This window comes from Suricata suricatta, chromosome 4 (genome assembly GCF_006229205.1).
Source record: "Suricata suricatta isolate VVHF042 chromosome 4, meerkat_22Aug2017_6uvM2_HiC, whole genome shotgun sequence".
NCBI classification, from domain to species: Eukaryota; Metazoa; Chordata; class Mammalia; order Carnivora; family Herpestidae; genus Suricata; species Suricata suricatta.
This window is the reverse complement of record NC_043703.1, coordinates 57227387-57251984: the sequence shown is the minus strand read 5'-3', so window position 1 is coordinate 57251984 and position 24598 is coordinate 57227387. Positions and strand designations below refer to the sequence as shown.

At 36.8% G+C, this 24598-nt stretch overlaps 1 protein-coding gene and 1 long non-coding RNA gene across 8 annotated transcripts in view; one reads left to right on the top strand and one right to left on the bottom strand.

The window, feature by feature from the left end:
- Nucleotides 1-24598, bottom strand: part of FNDC3A (fibronectin type III domain containing 3A) — a 136796-nt gene that overhangs the window by 44790 nt on the left and 67408 nt on the right. For 6 of the 7 annotated variants that reach the window (XM_029936773.1, XM_029936772.1, XM_029936777.1 and 3 more), the window contains one exon: nt 13695-13771. In XM_029936773.1, the coding sequence (XP_029792633.1) occupies nt 13695-13771 (77 nt within the window). Of the gene's footprint in view, nt 1-13694; nt 13772-18355; nt 18442-24598 lie in introns of those variants that run through there. The other variant, XM_029936776.1, reaches the window with a different exon arrangement.
- LOC115289511 lies at nt 6582-18707 on the top strand. The gene is made up of 2 exons (XR_003907662.1): nt 6582-6649; nt 18376-18707. It is a non-coding gene; the product is annotated as an uncharacterized LOC115289511 (long non-coding RNA).

The window sequence follows — 24598 nt, the reverse complement described above, 5'->3', positions numbered from 1 at the left end:
CATGGACCTCAAGTATATTGTAGTATAGAGGTGGAATTTAAGGAAAGGTATTAAGCAGGCTGTGTTTTAGCTTATGGGAAAGTAATAAATTGTATCATTCATCTTAAATATATCATAGATAAGCTGCTATATAACGATCGCCACTTCAGATAGCTGTGAAATTAGGTGATTAACTAGTTGTTACTTAACCTTCTAATTTCTGTATAAGTCTAATTACATGAAATAGAAGTTGGGGTTCTGATTTTTTACTTTGCTTTTCTGTTTGGAGTGTCATGGTAACTACTGTATTGTAAATGATGGAAAATAACTGCATATGTTAAAAAAATAAATTGTGTTATATTAAAAAAAAAAAAAGAAACTGATCCCATTCACAATTGCACACACACAAAAATCCCCCCATAAAATATCTAGGAATAAATCTAACCAAAGATGTAAAAGATCTATATGATGAAAACTATAGACAACTTATGAAGCAAAGTGAAGAAAACACAAAGAAATGGAACAACATTCTGTGCTCATGGATCAGAAGAATGAACATTGTGAAAATGTCATGATTACCCAAAGCAATTTACACATTCAATGCAATCCCAATGAAAATTGCACCAGCATTCTTCTTAAAGCTAGAATAATTGCCTAAAATTTGTATGGAACCACAAAAGACCCCAGACAGCCAAAGTAACAATGAAGAAGAAAACCAAAACGGGAGGCATCACCATCCCAGACTTTAGCCTCTACTACAAAGCTGTCATCATCAAGACAGTATGGTATTGGCACAAAAACAGACACATCGACCAATGGAATAGAATAGAGAACCCAGAATTGGACCCACAAGTGTATGGCCAATTAATCTTTGACAAAGCAGGAAAGAGGATCCAATGGAAAAAAGACAGCCTCTTTAACAGGTGGTGCTGGGAGAACTGGACAGCAACATGCAGAGGAATGAAACCAGACCACCTTCTTATACTATACACAAAAATAAAAAAATGGATAAAGGAACTAATGAGAGATAGGAAAGCGTCAAAACCCTAGAGGACAAAGCAGGAAACAACCTCCTTCACCTCAACTGTAGCAAATTTTCTACTCAACACATCCCCAAAGGCAAGGGAATCAAGAGCAATAGTGAACTATTGGGACCTCATCAAGATAAAAAGCTTCTGCACGGCAAAGTAAACAATAAAACTAATAGGCAACCAACAGAATGGGAAAAGATAGTTGCAAATGACATATTGGATAAAGGGCTAGTATCCAAAATCTAGAAGAAACTCACCAACCTCCACACCCGAAAAACGAATAATCCAGTGAAGAAATGGGCAGAAGACATGAATAGACACTTCTCCAAAGAGGACATCCAGATGGCCAACAGACACATGAAACAATGCTCAGCATCACTCATCATCAGGGAGATACAAATCAAAACCACACTGAAGTATCACCTCACACCACTCAGAGTAGCTAAAATGAACAAATCAAGAGACTGTAGATGCTGGCGAAGATGTGGAGAAACGGGTACTCTCCTACTGTTGGTGGGATTGTAAACTGGTGCAGCCACTCTGGAAAGCAGTGTGAAGGTTCCTCAAAAAATTAGCAATAGAACTCCCCTATGACTCAGCAATAGCACTGCTAGGGATCTACCCAAGAGATACAGAAGTGCTGATGCATAGGGGCACATGTATCCCAATGTTCATAGCAGCACTTTCAACAATAGCCAAATCATGGAAAGAGTCTAAATGTCCATCAACTGATGAGTGGATCAAGAAGATGTGGTATATATATATAATGGAGTACTACATGGCAATGAGGAAGAATGAAATATGGCCATTTGTAGCAAAGTGGTTGGACCTTGAGGGTGTCATGCTAAGGGAAATAAGTCAGGCAGAGAAGGACACATACCATACATTTTCACTCACAGGTCTAACAGGAGAAACTTAGCAGAGGACCATGGCGAGGGGGAAGGGGAAAAAATACTTGGGGAGAGGGAGGGAGATAAACTATGAAAGACTCTTGAATACTGAGAACAAACTAATGGCTGATGGGGGAGACGGAGAGGGGAAGGGGTGTGATGGGCATGGAGGAGGTCACTTGTCAGGATGATCACTGGATGTTACAGGGAAACCAACTTGACAATAAATTATAAAAGAAAAAATACAAAAGAATCAGGAATTAATTTCCTTTTCCATATTATGGGTGGAATAAGCTGTGGAAAGAACATAAACTGTGAAATAGAAATGGGGCTGGATCCAGATTTCTAAGATCAACCATATATTGCATTTAGGTACAAAATTCTTATGACCATTACCAAGAGAATTTTAACAGCTGAAGATCTTTTCACAAGAGACAAACACCTAATATATATTAACTCCCATTTAAGAAAAGTTATCAGTGGCTTTCAGTTTTAGAAATTAGACATTTTATTAAAGTTTTAATTTTAATTCCAGTTGGTTAACATATAGTGTAGTATTCGATTCTGGTGTAAAATTAAGTGAGTTAACACTTCCATACAACCCTGGATGCTCCTCATAAGTGCACTCCTTATTCCCTATCACCTATTTATCGAGGTAGAGAGAGAATCTCAAGCAGACTCCGCACTGACAGCAGGGCTAGATCTCACAAAATGGGAGATCATGCCTGAGCCAAAATCACGAGTTGGATGCTTAACTGACCAGGAACCCCTAAAAAATAACTTGTTTTTGACCAAAACAAAGACATTGGTAATTAAGGCAAAAAAGACTAATGTGAGTGATGTCATTGCAGGGTCACATATACTAACAGGGATGATGGAACCCAAAAACAAAAGTAAATTATTTACTTCATATAATTTTGCAAGGTGACAAATATTATGGGGGGAAAACAGGTAAGTGGGATCAGAACTATCCTTGAGTAGGACAGACTACAGATAAGAAAGAGTGACTAGGAGAGGCCTTACTGGCAAAATGAAATTTGAGCAGAACTGAAGGAATTAGCCATGCAGAAAATCTGGAAGTGTTCTGGGCAGAGAAAACAGAACAAAGCCCCAAACAGATAGATGCAGCTTTAGAAGGAAGCCAGTGCAACTGGTTCAGTGTAAGAAGGAAGGGTAGAAGCAAGTAAGGTCGGGTAGGGCCATATGAGCTATTAAATACATGGACGACAGTATTTACTCTCAGTGAAAGGGAAAATAATCACAAAGTTCTGGGCAGAAGGGTGATGATATAAGCCACTGTTGGCCAGCCACAGGTGATTTTGTCCTGCTAAAGGGCATTTGGCAGTATCTGGAGACATTTTTGGCTATCACAACAGGGGGCTGATACTACCAGCATCTAGCGGGTAGAAAGGTCAGAGATGCTGCTAAATACCCCACAACACAGAAGACAATTCCCTATAACAAAAATTATTGGGCCTAATAAACTGTCTGTAGTGTTGAGGTTGAGAAATCTTGATATAACCTTACAATTAATAGGATTACTCTGGCTGCTGAGTTGAGAATAGATTATAGGGCAAGGGACAAAAACCAAGAAACCAAGAAAAACAGGAAGCTATTTCGGTATCTAGGCAAAAAATAGTGGTGGCTTGGACCAGCGTGGTAAAAAGACATCCATATTCTGCATATATTTGAAGGGAGAACAAGATTAGCTGACAATGCCAATGGAGAAGTGACAACAAGAAGTTATGGAAGGGAAGTGTTCCATCAACTGTGAAGGCGAAGTCTGTAGGGTAGAATACATTATTTTGGGGGGAAAGATTTGGAGTTTTAGGTTTTGGACATGTGAATTTGGTTATGTCTATGAGACATCTAAGTGGAAATGATGAATAGGCAGTTAGATATACTAGTCTGTAGTTCTGAAAAGACTGGAAAAGTACAAGCAAGGTAGGAAGAAGACTGTGGAGTCTGGAAGTTTGGTGAAATGTATCGAGGATGAAGGATTAACTCTGTCAAATGCTGCTGAAAGATCAAATAAAATGACAACTAAGAGTTGACCACTGGATTTAGCAATGTGGAAGTCACTGTGACTTTGATGAGGACAGTTTTGGTGTAATCACAGGGACAGACCCTGACTGGAGTGGGTTTAAGAGAGAAAGTGGAAAGCAGAATTAGCTAAAAGCCTGATTTTGGTAAGTATTCCTGCAGAGGGGAACACAGAAATAGAGTGGTGGTTAGTAGTAGTAGAGTCAAAACTCTTAAAAAAAACTTGTTGCTTTTAGAGCAATTACAACATGCCAATATACTCATCAGAATGACCCATCAGAGTAAGAAACTGATGATGTGAAAAAGAGAGGAGAAAAATGCAGGCCAAAGAGAACTGGATCCAAGACTCCAATGGGGCACTGGGTCTAGACAGGAGCAGGAAAGTCTATCTCTGTTCTAGGTGAAAAGAAAGAGTGCAAGTTGAGATGAGAGGGCAGAACATATAACCCCAAATGTTGTGAGAGATGTGGGGCTAGGGGTCTGCAGAAGGTTTCTTTTGATTGCTTTCCATGAACCCTATCCTGGACACCACAATCTCAATGACCTCTAACCTCCTATCATTTCTATTACATTTATTCTGTATCACTTGGTAGGTATTTATAACACTGTAGTATTTGTAACTTTCCAAATGCATGTGCTTTACTCTGTAACTTAACTGTAAGTTCCTCAAGGGACATGTATTAACTATTTAATCCTTGTAACAATATTACAAATAGGTATTATTATTATCTCCATTTTTCACATGGGGAAATTGAGGCATACAATGATGCTAAGTAACTCACTAAGGTCACACAGGCAATTAAGTGGAGGAGCTAGTATTTAACTCTTGCAATTTGGCTTTAATTTCATGTCATATCCATTTTGTAGACATAGAATCCACAGGTACCTGTGCTTTAGGGTCTTTTTAAATTTCATGACACAAGTGAGGTATCTCACTGGTTAAACAGAAATGGCTAAATTACTTATGAAATTAAAAACCATTTTTCTGCTGAAAATGAACACTTAAAATACAAAGATAAGGGGCGCCTGGGTGGCTCAGTTGGTTGAGCATCCAGCTTCAGCTCAGGTCATGATCTTGCAGTTTGTAGGTTCGAGCCCTGCGTTCAGGCTCTGTGCTGATAGCTAGCTCAGAGCCCGGAGCCTGTCTTCGGATTCTGTGTCTCCCTCTCTCTGACCCTCCCCTGCTCACTCACTTGCTCGCTCTCTCTTCCAAAAATAAATAAAACATTAAAAAAGTAAATTAAAAAAATAAAATACAAAGATAAACTGTGGGAAGGAAGAATGAGAAGCTATTGTTTATTTGGTACAGAGTTTCAGTTTTGCAAACTGAAGAGTTCTGAAATAGATGGTAGTGAAGATAGTACAACAGTGAATACACTTAATGCCACTGAACTGTACATTTCAAGTTATAATGGTAAATTTTTTGTTATGTATATTTTAACACAATTAAAAAGAGAGAGAGCTAAAAAACAGAACAAACAAACAAACAACCAGGCAGACCAGGACCAAGAAAGTGTGGAGAACTGTACCACTTCAAGTAACCATCTGAACAGTCAGTAGCTTTAGAGTGATGCTGGGAGCCTCAAAACTATTCACTAAGTCCAGCTGCTGACAAATAACCAACAATGTAGACACTGAATTTTATACTAACAGGGTACATCAATGGTGATGATTAAAATAAAATTAACAAGTTATGAAAAGAAAAAAAACAATACAACTTAATCTTTGTTAAAAAAAATTACAACAGAGACAAGACAATGAAGTAGAATTAAACAAGGCTATCAGCATAGATCTGACCACCTAACCACATAAGCCACACAATTTCTAATTAGGCAAAACTATTTTACCCCCTTTACTGAAAACAGACATAATTAAAAAAGGCTTCAGGAGAAGGAGGTTGTATTTACTATCTGTATTCTCCATGAGCATATATGTTCTATGACAAATCTGTTCTGCTTACCATTTTCTTCGCAATACCTGGAACAACTCTTAGCATATGGCAGATGCTCAAAGAAACTTGATGAATCAACGATATGACCAGAAACAACATATTCCATTAGTTCTACCAGAATCCTACCTTACTCTCTCCCCTCTTAATACCACCATGCTATTAGAATTTTTAACTTCCTCAACTCTTATAACCTTTGCTTTTGCTTAACTTTCAGCAACCTACTTCTGTGGCCTCACCCTGAACCTAAAACTATTCCCACTTTAAGTTATTAAATAATAATATAGGTATTTCTGGCCATTCACTCAACAGATATTTATTTATATATCTAACTATACATATACACACAATATTGTCAGTAAATGATCACAACCTTTCTCCCTAACTCCTATTATAACTCTTCATCCTCATCTAAACCTCTAAGTCCCCCTTTCTTCCAGTCTCTTACACGGCTGCTCATGGAGAGACAGAGAAGTCGGAGATGAGACACGTATGTAAAATCTTTGAAAAAAGTACTGACCTCATTGCTGTGTGCTAACATAAAGGCAAAGTGAAATACCAAGTCCAATTCAAAGGAGTAATCTGCAAGTTTCCTGAAGCTGATATAGCCCATTTCCCCACATTATGAGATCCACAATCCCTTCCAGTTAGGTACCCTCTCATCACCATAACAACCCACATTCCACAAAACAACAGGGGAGCCATTAGAGAGAGGCCGGAGAGAACTTATGATGCTGCTTTTCAGGTGTCTCATTCAGGTAGTCTATAATCTTTTCTTGATAAATCATTAATTTCATCACTAAAATATCAAGTGTTATTCTGTGCTGCAATACTCTTAGGGTCTATAAGTTAATATAATTTGCCAGTAAATTAAGTTCCTTCTACTCCTATCACCATTTGCTTTCTGTGTCTGAGTTTGTTCTGTGTTTTGAGTTTTACAGTTTTTGTATCCCTACCTGGTATCTTAGTTCAGTTGGCACATATTTCTGCTTCTATTGAAGCATGTCGAGCTCTCACAAACTTCCCTTTCTTGTTAAACTACAATAAAGCTCATTAAGGTTAGGTCTAAAATTATGTTTGTAATTTTGTAGTTTAATAAAAGGCTAAAGGGAAATACATGTTTACATAGTGAAACTCTAGGTTATAACATTTAATGCAATTTTTTTCCTGCCCTTTTCTTATCCTTTCCAAGTTTTTTACATAATCATGATCAGAAAAATATATATTTAAAATACACAACTATATTTATTATCATTAAATATATTTTCTTTTTTAAAAATATTTTATTTATTTTTGAGAGAGAGAGAGACAACGTGAGCAGGGGAGGGTCAGAGAGAGAGGGAGACACAGAATCCGAAGCAGGCTCCAGGCTCTGAGCTGTCAGCACAGAGCCCAGCATGGGGCTCGAACACACGAACCATGAGATCATGACCTGAGCTGAAGTCGGACACTTAACCGACTGAGCCACCCAGGCGCCCCTCCCATTACTTTTGAGTATTGCTTTTGCTAAAGCACAGAGCAATAAAGTATAAAGATTATAAAATAAACAGTAATACAAAAGTTTTGAATAAGAATACAGAGAAGTACAGTATAATACTAGTAATTTTAACATTAATAGGTTTGGGTTTTGCAAATCTCAAATGAGATACAGAACCAATTATTCCTAAAGTTACTGATACCCTGTCTAATGTTATTGTTAAAAATGAACTTAAAATATACATATGAGTAAATGATGAGTTAATACCTGAAATGCTTCTAAATTTAATTGGTGTAAACATCACAAATTGAAAGGCTCATATATCCTAGGTAAATCATAATTTCTTCATATGTTTTTACTATATTTTACTCTAAGTACTTTTGTTAAATCTTTATCTTAATATTGGGGTGCCTGGGTGGCTCAGGCGGTTAAGCATCTGACTTTGGCTCTACCGGTTCATGGGTTTGAACTCTGCATCAGGCTCTGTGCTTCACGGCTCAGAGCCTGGAGTCTGCTTTGGATTCTGTCTGCCTCTCTCTCGCTTGTGCTCTCTTTCTCTCTCAAAAATAAATATTAAAAATTAAAAAAAGATCTTGATCTTAATTTTAAATTACGATCTATCTATCTTTGGGAGCTTTAACTCTGCTGCCCCAATATGCTCTAAGATATCTAATGTTATTATTTCCTGAGCAATAAAGCTAAACAGTCCCAACACTGGATTTTTATTTCTGTAGTCCTCACTTGCCTGACCTAACTTTTTAGGATGCGTAAATTTGCTGAATCCTATTAATATGTACTTAATTATATGACAACATAGCAAACATACTATTTGGCCCTCTTTAGATTACTGCCTTTCACCAAAAGATAAACATACATATGGCAAGGATTAGAGGTAATGAAAACTATTGCAAAAAAAGGAGGTAACTGCATAAAAGTCTAAAAGAAGACCACAGATGACAGGTATTCATGCATTTAAATTAAAAAACATTTTTTAATGTTTATTTTTGAGAGAGAGAGAGAGAAGACAGAACATGAGTAGGAGAGGGAGAGAGGGAGACACAGAATAAGCGAACTCCGGTCTCTGAGCTGTCAGCACAGAGCCCGACACACACCTTGACCTCAGGAACCATGAGATCATGACCTGAGTTGAAGTCAGATGCTTAACTGACTGAACCACCCAGGTCAAGTGCCCCGTTATTCATGCATTTACCATGTATGCTATTAGGTTCCTGCTGAACCCTAACAACCTATACTTTATTATAGCCATCTATGTGTCTTAACATTTGGCTCAACTCCCAGCTTCCAGATTTGCTAAGAAAATTATGTTTCCTTATTTTGAACAATTACTAAGTGCTTAACTGTTCCCAGAACGTGGCTCTTAATAACTATCTTCTAACATTAGAAATTGTGGATGCTAGGAAACGGGTTATTTTGACAGTGATGTCAAAATGCTAGAATCCAGTCTTGCGCAGTAGGTAATTAAATTATTTCATAATGATGAGATTATAGATTTTTGTCTCTTGATTAGTCCTCTGTACTTGAAAACGATACATTTCCTAGAGATAATCTCAAATTAAGGTAGATAACAGTAGCTCTAATAGCCTCTTCCTTCCAGTAAGATTATTGTTAAAGTTCATTCACTTATTTAACAAATATTTATGAAATACCAGCTGCATTTGAGTTATCATAGAACAAAAATAGTTAAAAGGCAGCTCCTATCCTGAAGAGAACGTAAAATCCCATAAAATCCCACAATTATAATACTACGTGGGATGTAATATATAACCAAGAGGTGGTACAAATAGCTTGATCGAGGTCTTCAAGGATGGGTAGATTTTCCATAGGCAGAAATGAGCAAATGAGTAGCATTCCTCAGACAACAGCTTTAACAAAACCATGGAGAAAGGAAAATATCAAATGAGCATGTGAATATACGCATACCTTGTTTTACTGTGTTGTGCTTTACTGAGCTTTGCAAATAAATATCGCATTTTTTAAAAAACTGAAAGTCTGTGGCAACCGTATGAAACAAGTCTATTGGTGCCATTTTTCCAACAGCATTTGCTCATTTGAAGTTTCCATGTCACATTTTGGTAATTTTCACAATACTGCAAACATTTTCTTTTCTTTCTCTTTTTTTAAAAGTAGGCTTCCACCCAATATGGGGCTTGAACTCATGACCCTGAGATCAAGAGTCGCATGCTCTACTGACTGAACCAGCCAGGGACCTCTCAAACATTTTCATTATTATTATATTTGTAAAGGTGATCTGTGATATTACTACTATATTGTTTGGGGTGCCATGAACCGTACCCACAAAAGATGGCAGATTTAACTAATAAATGTTATGTGTGTTCTCAACGCTCCATTAAACGGCTGCTTCCCTATCTATCTCCATCTCCTCAGGTCTCCCTAATTCCCATGACACAACAATATTGAAATTAGGCCAATTATAACCCTACAACGGCCTCTAAGTGTTCAAGTGAAAGGAAGAGTCACATGACTCTCATTTTAAATAAAAAGACAGAAATGATTAAGTTCAGGAAGGAAGTCCTATTGAAAGCCAACCTAGGCCAAAAGCTATGCCTCTTGTACTAAACAGTTAGCAAAGTTGTGAATGCAAAGAAAAAGTTCTTGAATGAAATTAAAAGTGCTACTGTAGTGAACAAACAAATGGTAAGAAAGTGAAACAGTCTTACCGCTGATACGAAGAAAATTTTAGTGGTCTGAGTAAAGGATCAAACCAGTCACATTTCCTTAAGCAAAACTTAATCCAGAGCACAGCCTTCTCCCAAAAGGTGATGTGAATTGTGTTGTAATTTCTTAATAAGTCAGGCAGAGAGGGACAGTTACCATATGTTGTCATTCATAGATCTAACAGGAGAAACCTAACAGAGGACCATGGGGAGGGGAAGGAGGAAAAAGAGTTGGGGAGAGGGAGGGAGGCAAATCATGAGAGACTCTTGAATACTGAAAACAAACTGAGGGATGAAGCGGGAGGGGGAAAGAGGAAGGGAGTAATGGTCATGGAGGAGGGCACCTGTGGGGAAGAACACTGAGTGTCATAAGGAAACCAACTTGACAATAAACTACAAATAAAAAAAGAAAGAAACATGCTTAAAAAAAAAAAAGAGTTGGAGGTTCAAAACCCAGGCACCCAATAAATGTAACTTTTATATGCACTGGGAAATCAAACAATTCATCTGACTCCCTTTATTGCAGTATTGCTTTACTGCAGTGGTCTGGGATGTTTGGCTGCAAAAATGGATATGCATTTAGACATACCAAGAGAAGGGTACAAACACAAACTAAAACAGAACTGTGTAAGACCTTATAGATCAAGAAATCTAGACTTCATTGAGTGAACAAGCTAACTAAAGGCACTTTATAAGTACAGAAATGAGAAGACAAAAGAAATAATACATGAATATTATTTCAGTGGCTCTTGAACTAAATTAAGCTAAAGAACCTCAATTTGGATGATTAGTTGATTGATTTACAAATATTTATTGGGTCCCTACTATATGATGCTATTCTCAGCATTGAGGAAATAAAGTTATGAGTCCTATATGATTTGGTCCTGTTCCCTCTCTGACTATACTGCTTTGAAGATTCAGTCGTGCCAGAGTGGCCGCCTTGCCATTCCCCTGCGTGTTCTCATCTTAGGCCATCTGCACTGGTTATTTCTGTTCTCAGAATCCTCTTTTTCCACCCCACCAAAATACATGGCTAACTCCTACCTGTCCTTCAAGACTTGGTTCAAATGTCACCTTTCCAATGACACCTATCTGATTACTCTATTTTGAAATGTAACCAGGTCTATCTTCTTTCCTTGTCTACCCCCATTGCTTACTACCTAACACATTACATAATTTATCCATTTATTATGCTTATTGTTTTCTTCTCTCCATAAGAATGTTAACTACAGAGAAGCAGAGATCTGTGCCTCTTACTCACGGGTATATCATAATCATCTAGAAGACCACCTGAGATACATGAGCACTCTGTGTATTTGTTGACCACTGCTGAGTACAGGAACTATAAAAGTTCATAATCTTCTCAGGAGAGAAAAATAAGCAGTGTGAGAAATTCATTAAAAGAGGGATACACATAGTGTGCCATGAGAACCCAAAAGGAGAGGCACCTGGAAACTTTTAAGGAAAGCTACTTCTAGAAAGTCATGATTGAATGAAATGAGAAAGGCAGGAATTTACCATAAAAATAAAAGGTACTGTTACCAGAGAGAACAGCAGGATACTCTTTAGTTGCACCAAAATAAATTTTCAATAGCACCAAATACATCTTTATGTCACGAGCACCAAATACAGAGCTTAGTACAGGTGGTACATTCAATACATGCTTGTTGAACTGAACTACACCAGAGAGGAAAGACCAGATATGGTCTTTATGTAAGGAGAGAAAGGTCTGAGAAGGAGCAATCAGAAAAGCAAAAAGAATCAGGACAGCAGTATGTCAAGGAAAACCAGAGTAAATCATAACAATGGTGTCAAATGTTTAGGGGTCAAAGAGGATTAGGCTGGGAAAAAGGCTTTGAGTTTGGTATGTTTCAGAGAGCAGATTTAGCAGGATACTATAGAAAGAATGCTGACCACAATAAATTAAAGAGTCTATATGTCAAACAAAAATAGAGACAGCTTCTGAAAAGCTTATGAATGGTTTCAAATGTTATCTCATATATGTTATCATCTCATCTTACAGTTAGGACACAGAGACTTCAAGGTGACTTGTCTAAGGCGATGCAGCCAGCAAGGGTCTGAAATAAGACATGGATCCAGCTTTTCTGACTAATTCTCATACTACTTCCATTCTCTTCACCAAAATCATCTTTTGCTGTCATTCACAGTAGGGGGCTACACAGATGGGCAGTGGATCCAGCACAATATCCTATCAATATTCTGACATAATAGGGAGGAAGGAAGAGAGGGCCTGAAGAAAATTTCAAGTGCAAATTCAGTGCCAAAAAACGAAACCGAGTATTTCCAAAAAGTATTTGAGACAATGAGTGCACACTACACAGAATCTCAGGAGCAGAACATACTGAATATCTGAGACCTTACAATTTAATTTAGTTTGCCTGTGCAAATAAGTTAGCTATATCTTATTCTTGAACCAGAGCTTCCCAAGTGGTATATACATAGGAAAGGATTATTACGTATGTGATGATACTAATTCCCTTAGCCCTTAGGGCTGCAGGTCTACACATCTAAATTTTCTTCTATGTACTGCAACGTGCCATATAATTATGATGGGTGTCTGGGAGACATTTTATAAATAAGGATGGAACACTGTCTAGAATTACTTCTAAACAAATGATTAGTTTAAAACAATGTTAGTATAGACACTTATTTTTTTTAAATTTTTTAATGTTTTATTTAGTTTTGATACAGAGAGAGACAGAGCATGAGAGGGGGAGGGGTAGAGAGAGAAGGAGTCACAGAACCGGAAGCAGGCTCCAGGCTCTGAGCTAGCTGTCAGCACAGAGCCCGACGCGGGGCTCGAACCCACGAATGTGAGATCTGACCTGAGCCGAAGTCGGAGACTCAACCGACTGAGCCACCCAGGCGCCCCAGTATAGACACTTTAAATCTTAAAATATTATTTACATTATTCACATTTTCAGGGAAATAAAGCTATAGAATTTTCTATTATAATTTCACACCCAAAGGCAAGGCCAAGTGATGATGCTGTCAATTTAATTTTTCCTCTTGTCCAAATATACTAACTATACTAAAATACTTGAAATAGGAGCACTGGGGTAGTTCAGAGGGTTAAGCATCTGACTCTAGATTTTGTCTCAGATCATGATCTCACAGTTCATGGGATTGAGCCCCATGTCTGGCTCTGGTGATCTCTCTCTCCAACTCTTTCTGCCCCTACCCCTCATGTGCTCGCTTACTCTCTCTCAAAAATAAACAAACATTAGGGGCACCCGGGTGGCTCAGTGGGTTGAGCATCCGACTTTGGCTCAGGTCATGATTTTACAGTTTGTGGGTTCGAGCTCCGCATTGGGCTCTGTGCTAACAGCTCAGAGCTTGGAGCCTGTTTCTGACTCTGTGTGTCCCTCCCTCTTTGCCCCTCCACTGCTCATGATCTGTCTCTGTCTCTCAAAAATAAATAAATGTTAAAAAAAAATAAACATTTAAAAAATAAATAAGAAATATTAAAAAAATACTTGAAATAGGTTTACTAAAGATATACTGTATAGAGTAAACTTCAGTATTGAAATTTTTTTTATCTGAATTAAAGTTAAAATAGTGACATTATGGTCCCTATTATATAGATATAAAAAGAATATAAAAACATACCTGTGGGGCATATCCAGGAGGCACATAAATAGGAGGCACAGAACCATTTGGGGACATCATTGGAACCTGAGCAGGACCTGAATGGATCACAGAAATAATTTGTCAATCCAGGATTACTTAGTAAGCTAAAGTTGAAAACAATTTGAGTTACACTTTGAATACTTCATCTAAACACTCAAATTAATAGGAACTGTATTACTATGAAAGGAAATTCAGATGATTCACCTGCTCTAAAACATAAAAGTTTATCTTGTAAAATACATTGGATATAATTTACCTGCAGTTGTACTTTTTGAAACTTTCTGGTGATCAAAATAGCCACTTGGGGAGCTTTTTAAAACATAAATGTCCAGGCTCTCCTAGATATTCTTATTTATTATGCTTACAACGAGGTCTTGAGTCAGTATATTTACTCTACAAAATACCTGGTGAATCTCATGATTGTGCAAGTTCAGAAACACTGACCTAGAGGAGAATCAAACTAAACTTTGCATACAAAATCAATGAAAGATATAAAAAGCAACTTTGAAAAAAACAACAGAAAAGAAGTCAAGAGGGAAAAGCAGTAAGGGGAAGAAGAATTAGAAAATTTGGGATTTGCTTTGTTAGGGTTCAAACTTCTCGTGTAATGTGTGGGGGCTTGAGAACAAAGTTAGAAAAATCCTATACATGCATATTTAGCCAAGGAACAATTTTTGTTTCTTATATTGAAAAGTTCTGGGGAGGGGGGAAGGAAAATTCAGCTTGTCTTATTCTATATTTTCTACCATTTTTACTGTTATCCTTTCTAGATAACTTTTATAAATATTATCTTATTTATCTCTTATTTGTGAGATAAAACAAGCACTTTTGTAAGATGTGTTTTATTTTTTCTAGTAACTAAAATCTTAACTTGTTTTATGCAACTTTTTAAAAGGAACATCTCACCTTCAGATCCTTTTTCCCTTGTAACTTTAGACTGCACTATCCCCTCATCCACCAGTTTTTAGTAACTTGAGATTAAACACTCTCAAAGAGCCTCACTCATTTCTTAGGAATAAAGGTACCCAAGAGTCTAATGAAGAATGTAAGGGGGGAAGAGTCTTTTTATATGTGGAATTTCAACCTGCAGAGTACATAGAATGGTTACCAATTATTTTTTAAAAAGAGGAAAAACTTAATCATAGAGCAGAAAAGAAATAGATTTTACTGAACATTATACATACTTCAGGAAAACAGAATGAAGAGCACGGAGGTTACAGCAAATCCAGATTACAGCCACTTTCCTCTTCTTGGGCAAGGAGGGGAGTGACAATCAAACAACAAAGTTGTTGGCAGTCGGGACAGGGGAAAGGAAGGGAGTGGTAAAAAGGAAAGAAAAAGAATGTATAGGAAAAGGGGGTACATGAGGATAAATGCTAAACAGTAGTAACACAAGAGGGGAGGGAGGAAAGAAGGGATGGAGGAGAAATACAGGCATAAGAAGAAGGAGGGGGCAAAGAAAAAAGAGATAACAGGAAAAGGGAAGGGTAAAGAAGCAGACAAGAGAGTGAGGAGAGCTGGAATGGGGTGGTGGGGAAGAAAAGGGGAGGGGAAAGAGAAACAGGTGAAAGATGGAAGGGAGAGATGAACAAAAGAAGAGAAAGGGAGGGGCGCCTCGGTGGCTCAGTTGATTAAGCGTCCAACTTAGGCTCAGGTCATGATCTCATGATCCATGAGTTTGAGCACTGCATCAGGCTCTATGCTGACAATTCAGAGTCTGGAGCCAGCTTCCGATTCTGTGTCTCCCCCTCTCTCCCCCACCCCTGCTCATGCTCAGTCTCTCAAAAATAAATAAACATTAAAAAAATTTTTTTAAAAAGAAGAGAAAGGAAGAAGGAGAGAATAGGTTAAAGACTCAAGTAGTTAAGAGAAAGTAAGGAGTGTATATGTATGTGCCTGTATGCAGGCAGACTATCAAATTATGTTACATATGACTATAAAAAAATATTTTTCAACAAAATACTCTGCATCCAAAACAAGCCCCACCAAATAATGAAGTTGTTCAGAATATATATTCTTAAATGTTTTATTTATTTTTGAGAGAGAGAGAGACAGTGTGAGCAGGGGAGGGTCAGAGAGAGAAGGAGACACAGAATCTGAAGACAGGCTCCAGGCTCTGAGCTAGCGGTCAGCACAGAGCCCCAGGAGGGACTCGAACCCACAAACTGAGTGAGATCATGACCTGAGCCGAAGTCAGACGCTTAACCGACTGAGCCACTCAGGAGCCCCCAGAATATTTTCTTAAAATAGCTAATTATACACAGCTACCACTAACTTACTAGGTGTTAGGGGTTTTTTTTGTTTGTTTGTTTACTTTTTTGTTTTCTTCTCACAATCATTTGATTCCCATTTTCCAGATGTGGAAATTAAGGCAGACAAGCTTACCCAAGTGGTAGCACAAGGACTGAAAACTAGGCAGTTTCATTTAAGGATATATCTCTACAACATATTTAGTAAACATTAAAATACTATTCATTAGTGGCAACTGATGTAATTTGAGGCTTAAGAACTATGCTCCAATGCTTCTAAGAAAAATTGAGGTCTTCATTATCTTAAAAAAAAAAAAGAATAAGGATAAGAACAAATTTTTACAAGTTTTATTTATTTATTTACAAAATAAAACTTGTGAGAGGCTTTATACCTCTAGGCCAGAAAGGCTTCATTCAAACTTACCTTTTAACTTCTCTATGGTGGACTCACCAGAAAATGAGAATAGTTTTAAAAAAATGCTGGTTTACATCTACTTCATGTAAAATTACAGTAAACTAGCCTTTTGAATCCTGAAAACTGGCTTAGGTATTATTTATAGTATGTGAAATTTAGCTGGGAACCAGAAGGAGAATTCACTGAAAATCCTATTTGCAATTTTTGTAAAGGAAATTAATTATTTTTTGAGCTTCTACTAAATGTGCCAGGGGCTATGGTTCCTTTCACATGTCAAATTCAGTATTTTTTTTAACATTTATTCTTTTTTTTTTTTTTTTGAGAAAGACAGTGAGAGCACGAGCAGGGATGGGGGGCACAGAGAGAGGGATACACAGAATCTGAAGCAGGCTCCAGGTTTTGAGATGTCAGCAGAGCCCCACGCAGGGCTTGAACCCATGAATCGTGAGACCATGACCTGAGCCAAAGTCAGATGGTTAACTGATTGAGCCACCCAGGCGCCCCTGTCAAATTAATTCTTAAATCAAGTCATCAGAATAAGTCTTTGTTGTTGTTTTATAGCCCCCAGAGTAAAAAGATAAGTTATTACTGATTACATTAAAAATTGCAAAACTATATAGATGCTTTGGGTTCTACTTCTTTTACCTAAAATATTAATATATAAATACTACATACAATTCAAACCATATACTTTGAAAACTGCTTTATATGTTATATTTTATTAGTACAAAATTCTACTTTAATCTTTAATTATGTTTAAGTGTGATACTGAAAACATAACAAGACAAACCTAAAATAAACGAGCAGTAAATACATTACTAATTGCAGTCCAGGAATAATGATTAACTCATTTCCCTGTGAAGTAATAATTTCACTCTAGCCAGTAAATTACCTTATCCTGAGGCAGAAATGTTGCACAGTTAATTTGTTAAAAGACAATTTATACATACCATATTTAGTATCTAAAACGCTGGTGTGGAATAACATTCAACACGGAACATATGAAGTCCCATTATGTAAACACAGTAAATACAATTTAGAACTACAGTATTTACAGCACCACTTCAGTTGCTATTCCTGTCTATAGCAGCAAATCCCTAAAACCTTGCATGCTTACTGATGCAAATGTTCGTTTACAGCCTTAGTTTCAACAATACTTTTGAAATAACTGTTGGAATAAAATATTGAAAGTACTAAAAGATTAACTACAAACCCTGATTAAATGCAGTGGGGGGTATTCTGCTCCAATAAAGAAGCCAAATATGTTACAGATTGTACCATTAAATGCACATCTGGTACAAGATAAGCTATATCTGAACAACTGTACATACACCCAGCAGCTCCTTAATAATCTGTATGATCTAAGGAAAATCTACCCCAAGTCATAGAGCTATTAATCATTTGTAAGGGCACATTACCTATTCCAAAACCATGCAGAAGAGGAAACAATTCTATTCATCAATTGTCTTAAGAAATTTGAGAAGCCCCTTACCTTCATTCCTTAAACAGTGCCATCAATGATTTAATAAAGGTGATGTTTCATCTACTGGAAGTTTAATTCTTTATTTTTTATAAGCATACATTCACATTTAAGGTTTTAAAAATTTTTGATGAAACTACAAATTTGAGTTTAAATTCTTAAAATGCAACGGGCTGCTGACATGCTACACATTCTCTTACAAGCAAGCTTTCACAATGGCTTCCAAATAATCTGATGCCAATATTCATATTTTAGTGGTAAAAAGAAAACCTAGCGAAATAAAGGCGCTGGAAAATATTCTGTGGAATACAAAATCAGCCCATCTCCAAATAGAGTCTAATCTTTTGATAACTACATGGCCACATTTAAAAATATTCGTACTGCGATACATTTGGCATCTATTGAAAAAAACACACGGCATGAATTCAGATGAATACAACGCTTTCTATGTTTTAAAATAAAAGAAGAATGTTCAAAAATAGTCAGCAAATCTTACCACTCATTTTGTTTTTACAGTAGCAGCAGAGAACAAGAAAATCCAACAAGGAAACAGCGTAGTACACGTTAACAGCTTTAATTGGAGACCGGTTCTGCCTTTTTTTTTTTTTCCAAAGCAGCGAGAGGAAAAGATCCTTTGACCGAGTCACGTGATCTCATCACGTGACTTGCAGTGACCACGGAAAGGGAAGGAGGGGAAAAAAAGGGCAAACATTCCTGCTGCCAGCGTTTGGGGATATAGTAAATGATTAAATGGATTCTACTGCTGCCGCCTCGAATCTGACGATCTTTCAGACTTCCTCCTGAACTACTAACTTAAAAGCTCATTAAAATACACGTACAGAAATACATATTTGATGTAAAACAGTACTCTTTGTTTTCATTTATCTCCTATAACATTACAGGCATTATCTTCTCTAATTGTTTTTATTATTCACATTGCCACCTCCATTTATTAAGGTTAAGATAGGTATAACATTTATTAACTTAGAAGATTTGCCCTGAAACGTCCTTCTGTAACTTGATGCACACTTCATGCGCATCACTTACAGCACGCCCACATCACACAATTGTCTATAAAATATAGGCTTGATCAATGTGTTCCTCAAATGTGGGATTCATGTTTCAGGCTGGCATTGCCTCTCAATAAAGGCTATCACTTTAAGTATTGGTTTCACTTTATTTCTGATTTTGTTTTGTTGTTTGTATGTTTAAGATTTAACCTGGACATTAATACAGATAACCTGGTGGATGGCATTCTCACTCATGTTTATGAAATCTTAAAAGACAGGCATGGTTCAGGCTCAGAGCACCCTACCCAAGCTCCTACAGAGACCAAAGATGTTGTTACAAGAAAGGAGAAGACTGTACGAACTTTTGAAGGCTTTTCATTACTTCATGGTACTATGTAACTTAAGGAAATTTATTAATAGTTAATATTAACATATAAGTAATGATAACGATTGTGATTTGTTTACAAGTTGCACAGTGAAAAGAAAATATATTTTGGTAACAAAAGATTTAAGTTTTAATAAAAGCTTCAATATTTTTTTCAGCAAGGCAATTTATTGCTCCTCAAGTCTTTTTCATTCTGTAGAAAGATTAAAATTATCAACCTTGTAGCATTATTGTGAGACTCAAATTAGGTATATTTAAAGTACTGAATACACTGGTTGGCACCATTCAGTAAATGATAGCTATTATTATAGATAAAAGTATGATTAATACTCATTTTCAAAAATTATATATTGCAGAGTATGTGCCAGGCACCATTCAGAGTGTTTTAGATGTGTTAACTCAATTCTCACAATAACTGAAGTAGGCATCATTTATAGGTATGGAATCTGAAGCAGATGCAGTTAAGTATCCAGCCAAGAGCACACAATGAGGCAAACCCAGGGTTATCTAATAATAACGCTTTATTTTAAAAAATTATATACACCACATTCAAAGCTTCCTCTCCCAAGAAGGTAGAAAAGAAATAGCAAGGGATAGCTTGGAGTAACAGGTTTCAATAAATACATGCCAGGCACTCCAGAGGAGGTAAGACACTAAAGGGCCATTCTCAAAAGTGGCAAAGAGTAATTGTTAATTTCAAAGTTCCTACTAAAAGGCAAAGCTGCCTTGAAGAACAAGGCCTGAGAGTAGTGTCCTGGTCTCAACAGAATTTACTTGTAAATCAGCCTCTCAGCAAATCTAACTAGGCCTCTGATTTTCAGTCCTTAAACAAAACGCAAGCCCCTGCAGCCCCCACTGCCTCATTTTCACTCATGTTCTCACACACCTAGGTTTCCACTTGACTTTTTCTTTAATTGATGATCTCAATTCTCTCCACTGTGTTCACTAGAACCTTTCCCCCTATTATAAATAAATTCCCCTATATTCTCAACCTTTTCACAGAACACCTATTAAGGTGTGTCTTTGAAATGAGACCTGGCTCCACCAGGACAGCTTTTTCAACAGCCCCTGGGAGGAGAGGCTTCCTGTTTCTCCTGAGGCAGTCTCCAGATACTCCAAGGCTGCTTCCCATCCCCACTGTTGCAGTTTCATGCTCAAGTTTCCTTTTTCTTAAGATCATGTCATATATTTATGAAGTTCTACCCCTTCTCACTGTTGTTCTCCTTTATTGAGAACTTTGGCAGTACCATATTAAATTGGTATCAATTTAATAATGGCTTTACTTTACACGGTTCATGCCAATAGAGAGCAAATGTGTGGATCATCTGAAAACCAGGTATGTTTTGGATTAACTGGGATTGAGGGCAGCTGGATGAAGTTAGGAACCTAGATATTAGCCAGAGACTGGTCAACAGAACAGAGATATATATATATAGCAATATTTGTGTTCGAATACAGTATTTTCCAAGTAGTTTATGTGCCAGAAGAATTGTTAAACAAATTCTGGGGACTCATTAAGGTAATGTTTTTTAAAATTTTTAATTTTTAGGGTGCCTGGGTGGCTCAGTTGGTTAAGCATCCGATTTCAGCTCAGGTCATGATCTTGCTGTTCCTGAGTTGGAGTCTCGCATTGGGCTCTGGCGCCAGCTCAGAGCCTGGAGCCTGTTTCAGATTCTGTGTCTCCCTGTCTCTCTGCCCCTCCCTCACCTGCACTCTGTCTCTCTCAAAAATAAATAAACATTAAAAAAAATAAGATTTTTAATTTTTATATTTGAGAGAAAGAGAATGAGAAAGGTAGAGGGTCAGAGGGAGAGAGAGAGAATCTTAAGCAGGCTCCAGGCTCAGCACACAGCCCAGCCCCACATGGGACTCAATCTCACTACATGACCAAGCCACCTCGGTGCCCCAGTAATCAGCTTTTTATTAAGCCAAATTATGACCTTAAAAGGAAAGAAGAAAGAAATTAAGAACAGAAGGAAGTCCATTCTATATTACCACATCATTCATAAAGAATATTTTAATCTCAAAACTGAAGGGATTTAACTTCAGTAAGTTTGGCTTACTAAAAAACCACTACATTATCTTCATATTCCCCATTTCTTAGACTGGTGAAATTTCTCCAAATCTATGGGCAAGGATTTGGGAGTAACTCTTAATAGTAAGAGAGAGAAGGATTTGTTTTCGAGACTGGCTAAGTTCTGGTGATGCAAGAGGGAGAAAACAGAATAGAGGTACGGTACCCATATCCATATCATCATCCAATCGATCCAATCGAGGATACTTCTGAAAGTGAAAGGGGGGACCTAAAAATCATTAAAATTCCATAATTGTTTATTGATTGACAAATTGCTTGTATTACATAGAGGGGCATAAAAAGCTCTATGAAAAGCATTAAAAATAAAATGCTTTATTAAAAACATATGCAAGTACATGAGAGAATATTTTACAGACTTCTTTATACTGACTGTCTGGATATTAAAATAATGTTAGAACAATTATTCTTAGTACATACCCATGTATTTTAGTAAATGTGTTAGCTATATGTGTATCTAATTTCATATCCCTGGTCTTAAAAAAATTTTTCTTTTTTCAGTATAGTCTCATTTTTCATTTTTTCAGAAAACTGCCTGTACTATTATATTTTATGGTTAATAACTTTGAAAATGTTGACATCTTTAATTGACTCTTTCCTGAATATTTTAAGACTGCAATATTTATATTCAGGGAATGCTCTTGATTCTTAGGTGCCATCTAGTATGATCTGAGCAAATTCTGCTAAATAATTCTATTTTTTTCCTATTAAAATTTGTAAATATCTCAGTCCAATTATTTTCACTGGTACCACAATTACCTCCAAATTTTAACAAAACTCACTGAATTGTCTCCATTTATGATTCTTATAAATATTTAACCAAACTTAAGATTTTTTTTTAGCTCACTGTTGCTGAAGGGTTTACTGCAAAAGAAAAAAAAGCACTGCCAATAACAAGTAGTTATAGCTTTATATAATAAATGAAAAAACCATTCAGACTTTTTTCCATATATTCTGTGGCACAGATGTTTAGATTGTATTTCCTGCATGTACTTTACATTCGTCTAACCGATATGCTTTCCAGTGGTTATCTCATGATGCCAAGTGGCCAGTAGAGGCAGCAGCATCAAAAACCTGTCTTCAGCAGCAAATACTGCTAGGAGACTGGACGGAGTTAGCTGACCTTAGCCCCCTTGATCTAAGAGTACTTTGATTTACTTACAAGTACCTTAACTGCTGTCCTTGACTTGCTTCTAGTAAGGGTTGGAAAAAGAGAAATAATTTACTCTAGCTGCCTCTAAGATTTAATCATAGGTTAAAGAGATGGATATACTGCTTACTAGAGGAGGTCATGGCTGAAGCTGGAAATACAAAATGGTTGATGACCAGATGCATTGCAGCTTATTTTTTTAAGTTTATTTTTAAAATTTATTTTGAGAGAGAGAGAGAAGGGGAGGGGCAGAGAGAGAGGGAGAGAGAATCCCAAGCAGGCTCCACAATGCCAGCACAGAACCTAATGTGGGACTCGAACTTCTGAAACTGTGAGATCATGATCTGAGCAGAAACCAGAAGTCAGATGCTTAACTGACTGAGCCACCCAGGCATCCTGCATTACAGCTTATTTTAATGAAACACTAAATTATACTCTGTTAAACAATGAAAAGTCTGGAACAAATGTTGAACTGGTTGGACACCAAGATGAGAGTTATGTATAAACGGGACTGTCCTAGACAAATTAGGACTAAATAAAATCACCCTATTAATAGTAGATGCTTATCTGGTAAGTCTACAAAACACTTGGCAACATTTATTCACTTGAGGCAGGCAATTAGCATAGGCCTTAAGTCCAGGAATTTAATAAGTTGGTGATTATAATTTGGGAACAAAGTAAGGTTGAGAGTTACAGAAGAAAAAGATTAAGGCCATTATTCACTGCTTAGCTGTTTAAGAGCTTTTTCCTTGAAAATATATTATTCTTTTTTAAAGTTAGATAAACTAAACTAGGTGCCTAAGTATGATCCAGAATTATGGGTAATTTTGTATATCTGTGTACAGCTAATTAAAAATTTGTATGATTAAATTTGCTAATAAGCATTTAGCTTTATCAGTAATAAGCACACTAAGTAGAAAAAGGTTTAGTTGGCACTAAATTGAATTGTATATAGATAAAAAACTTGTAGTAGGAGGTGTATTTGTCCAGCAAGTTTCCAAAGAAGTTATTTTTAATGTTCTTATTTAGAAAGCTACAAAGGCTGTGATATTAATGTGCATGGATGCAGCAGGTTGTGAACACTTCTATTTTTAGGGATCAGTCTAATGTGAACAATGATGAATCATTCTTTGTTATTCTAGTAGGAAATAGTGCTTAGGATTTTACTGCAGCACATTAGATTAACTATCTCTCAGTAACTGCACACCCACATGCTGACATCACACTGGCAGTGATATGCATCAGTGACGCAAATCCTGTCAGGATCAAACAGTAAGGCCACAGAGGTTGAAAAAAAAAATTGCCCACATGACAGGGCGGACCAGTTATCGAACATGCATGGATGGCATTAAATCACTACTGCTAAGGTTAAAAAGGGTTGTGATATTCTTTTTACATAATAGCTAAGCTTTTTAATTTTAATTATATATTTCTGAACAACCCATTCTATATATTTATCTTTAAATTTACTTACATTATCTGTGATTTAAGGTCTAGATCTTTTAAAACATGTCTTAAGGTTCTACCAGCCACATGTGTTATCTGGAAAATGGCTTCTGTAGCTACACTTTAGGCAGATTTTTTGCAGAATATGCCACCATTTATTAAGCTTTTTTATAAAATGCTGTGCCTGACAAATAACATTTAAATTTAGATTTAGAGCAATACACTCCATGGCCTCACAATTCATAGCTATCTTTTCTACTATCATCACCTTCTTTGGGCTTTCACTATTTTTAGCTTTACGGACATCAAAATATTGATTTTTTAAAAATAGTTACAGATGGATTGGAGAAGATGATTTATTATGAGTAACTACATAGAAGGTTTCAAAATTATCTTCTCCCTGAATTAACCCTCTTAGAATTAGAGATCTCCTCTTCCCTAACAGGAACAGAACCTACCTCTGAAGGCTTGCCACAGAATGTTCACATTCACCTGTAGCGTCTTCCGGGAAGAAATTAGGTCTCTACACTTAAACATTAACATTCCTTTTCCTCAAAGACTATCACTTCCAGAAGAACTGGAAAGCTGAAGAGAGATGAGAGCTGAAGATAAATTCAATAACCTTTTGTTCTATCATCATTAATCTGACATAATCA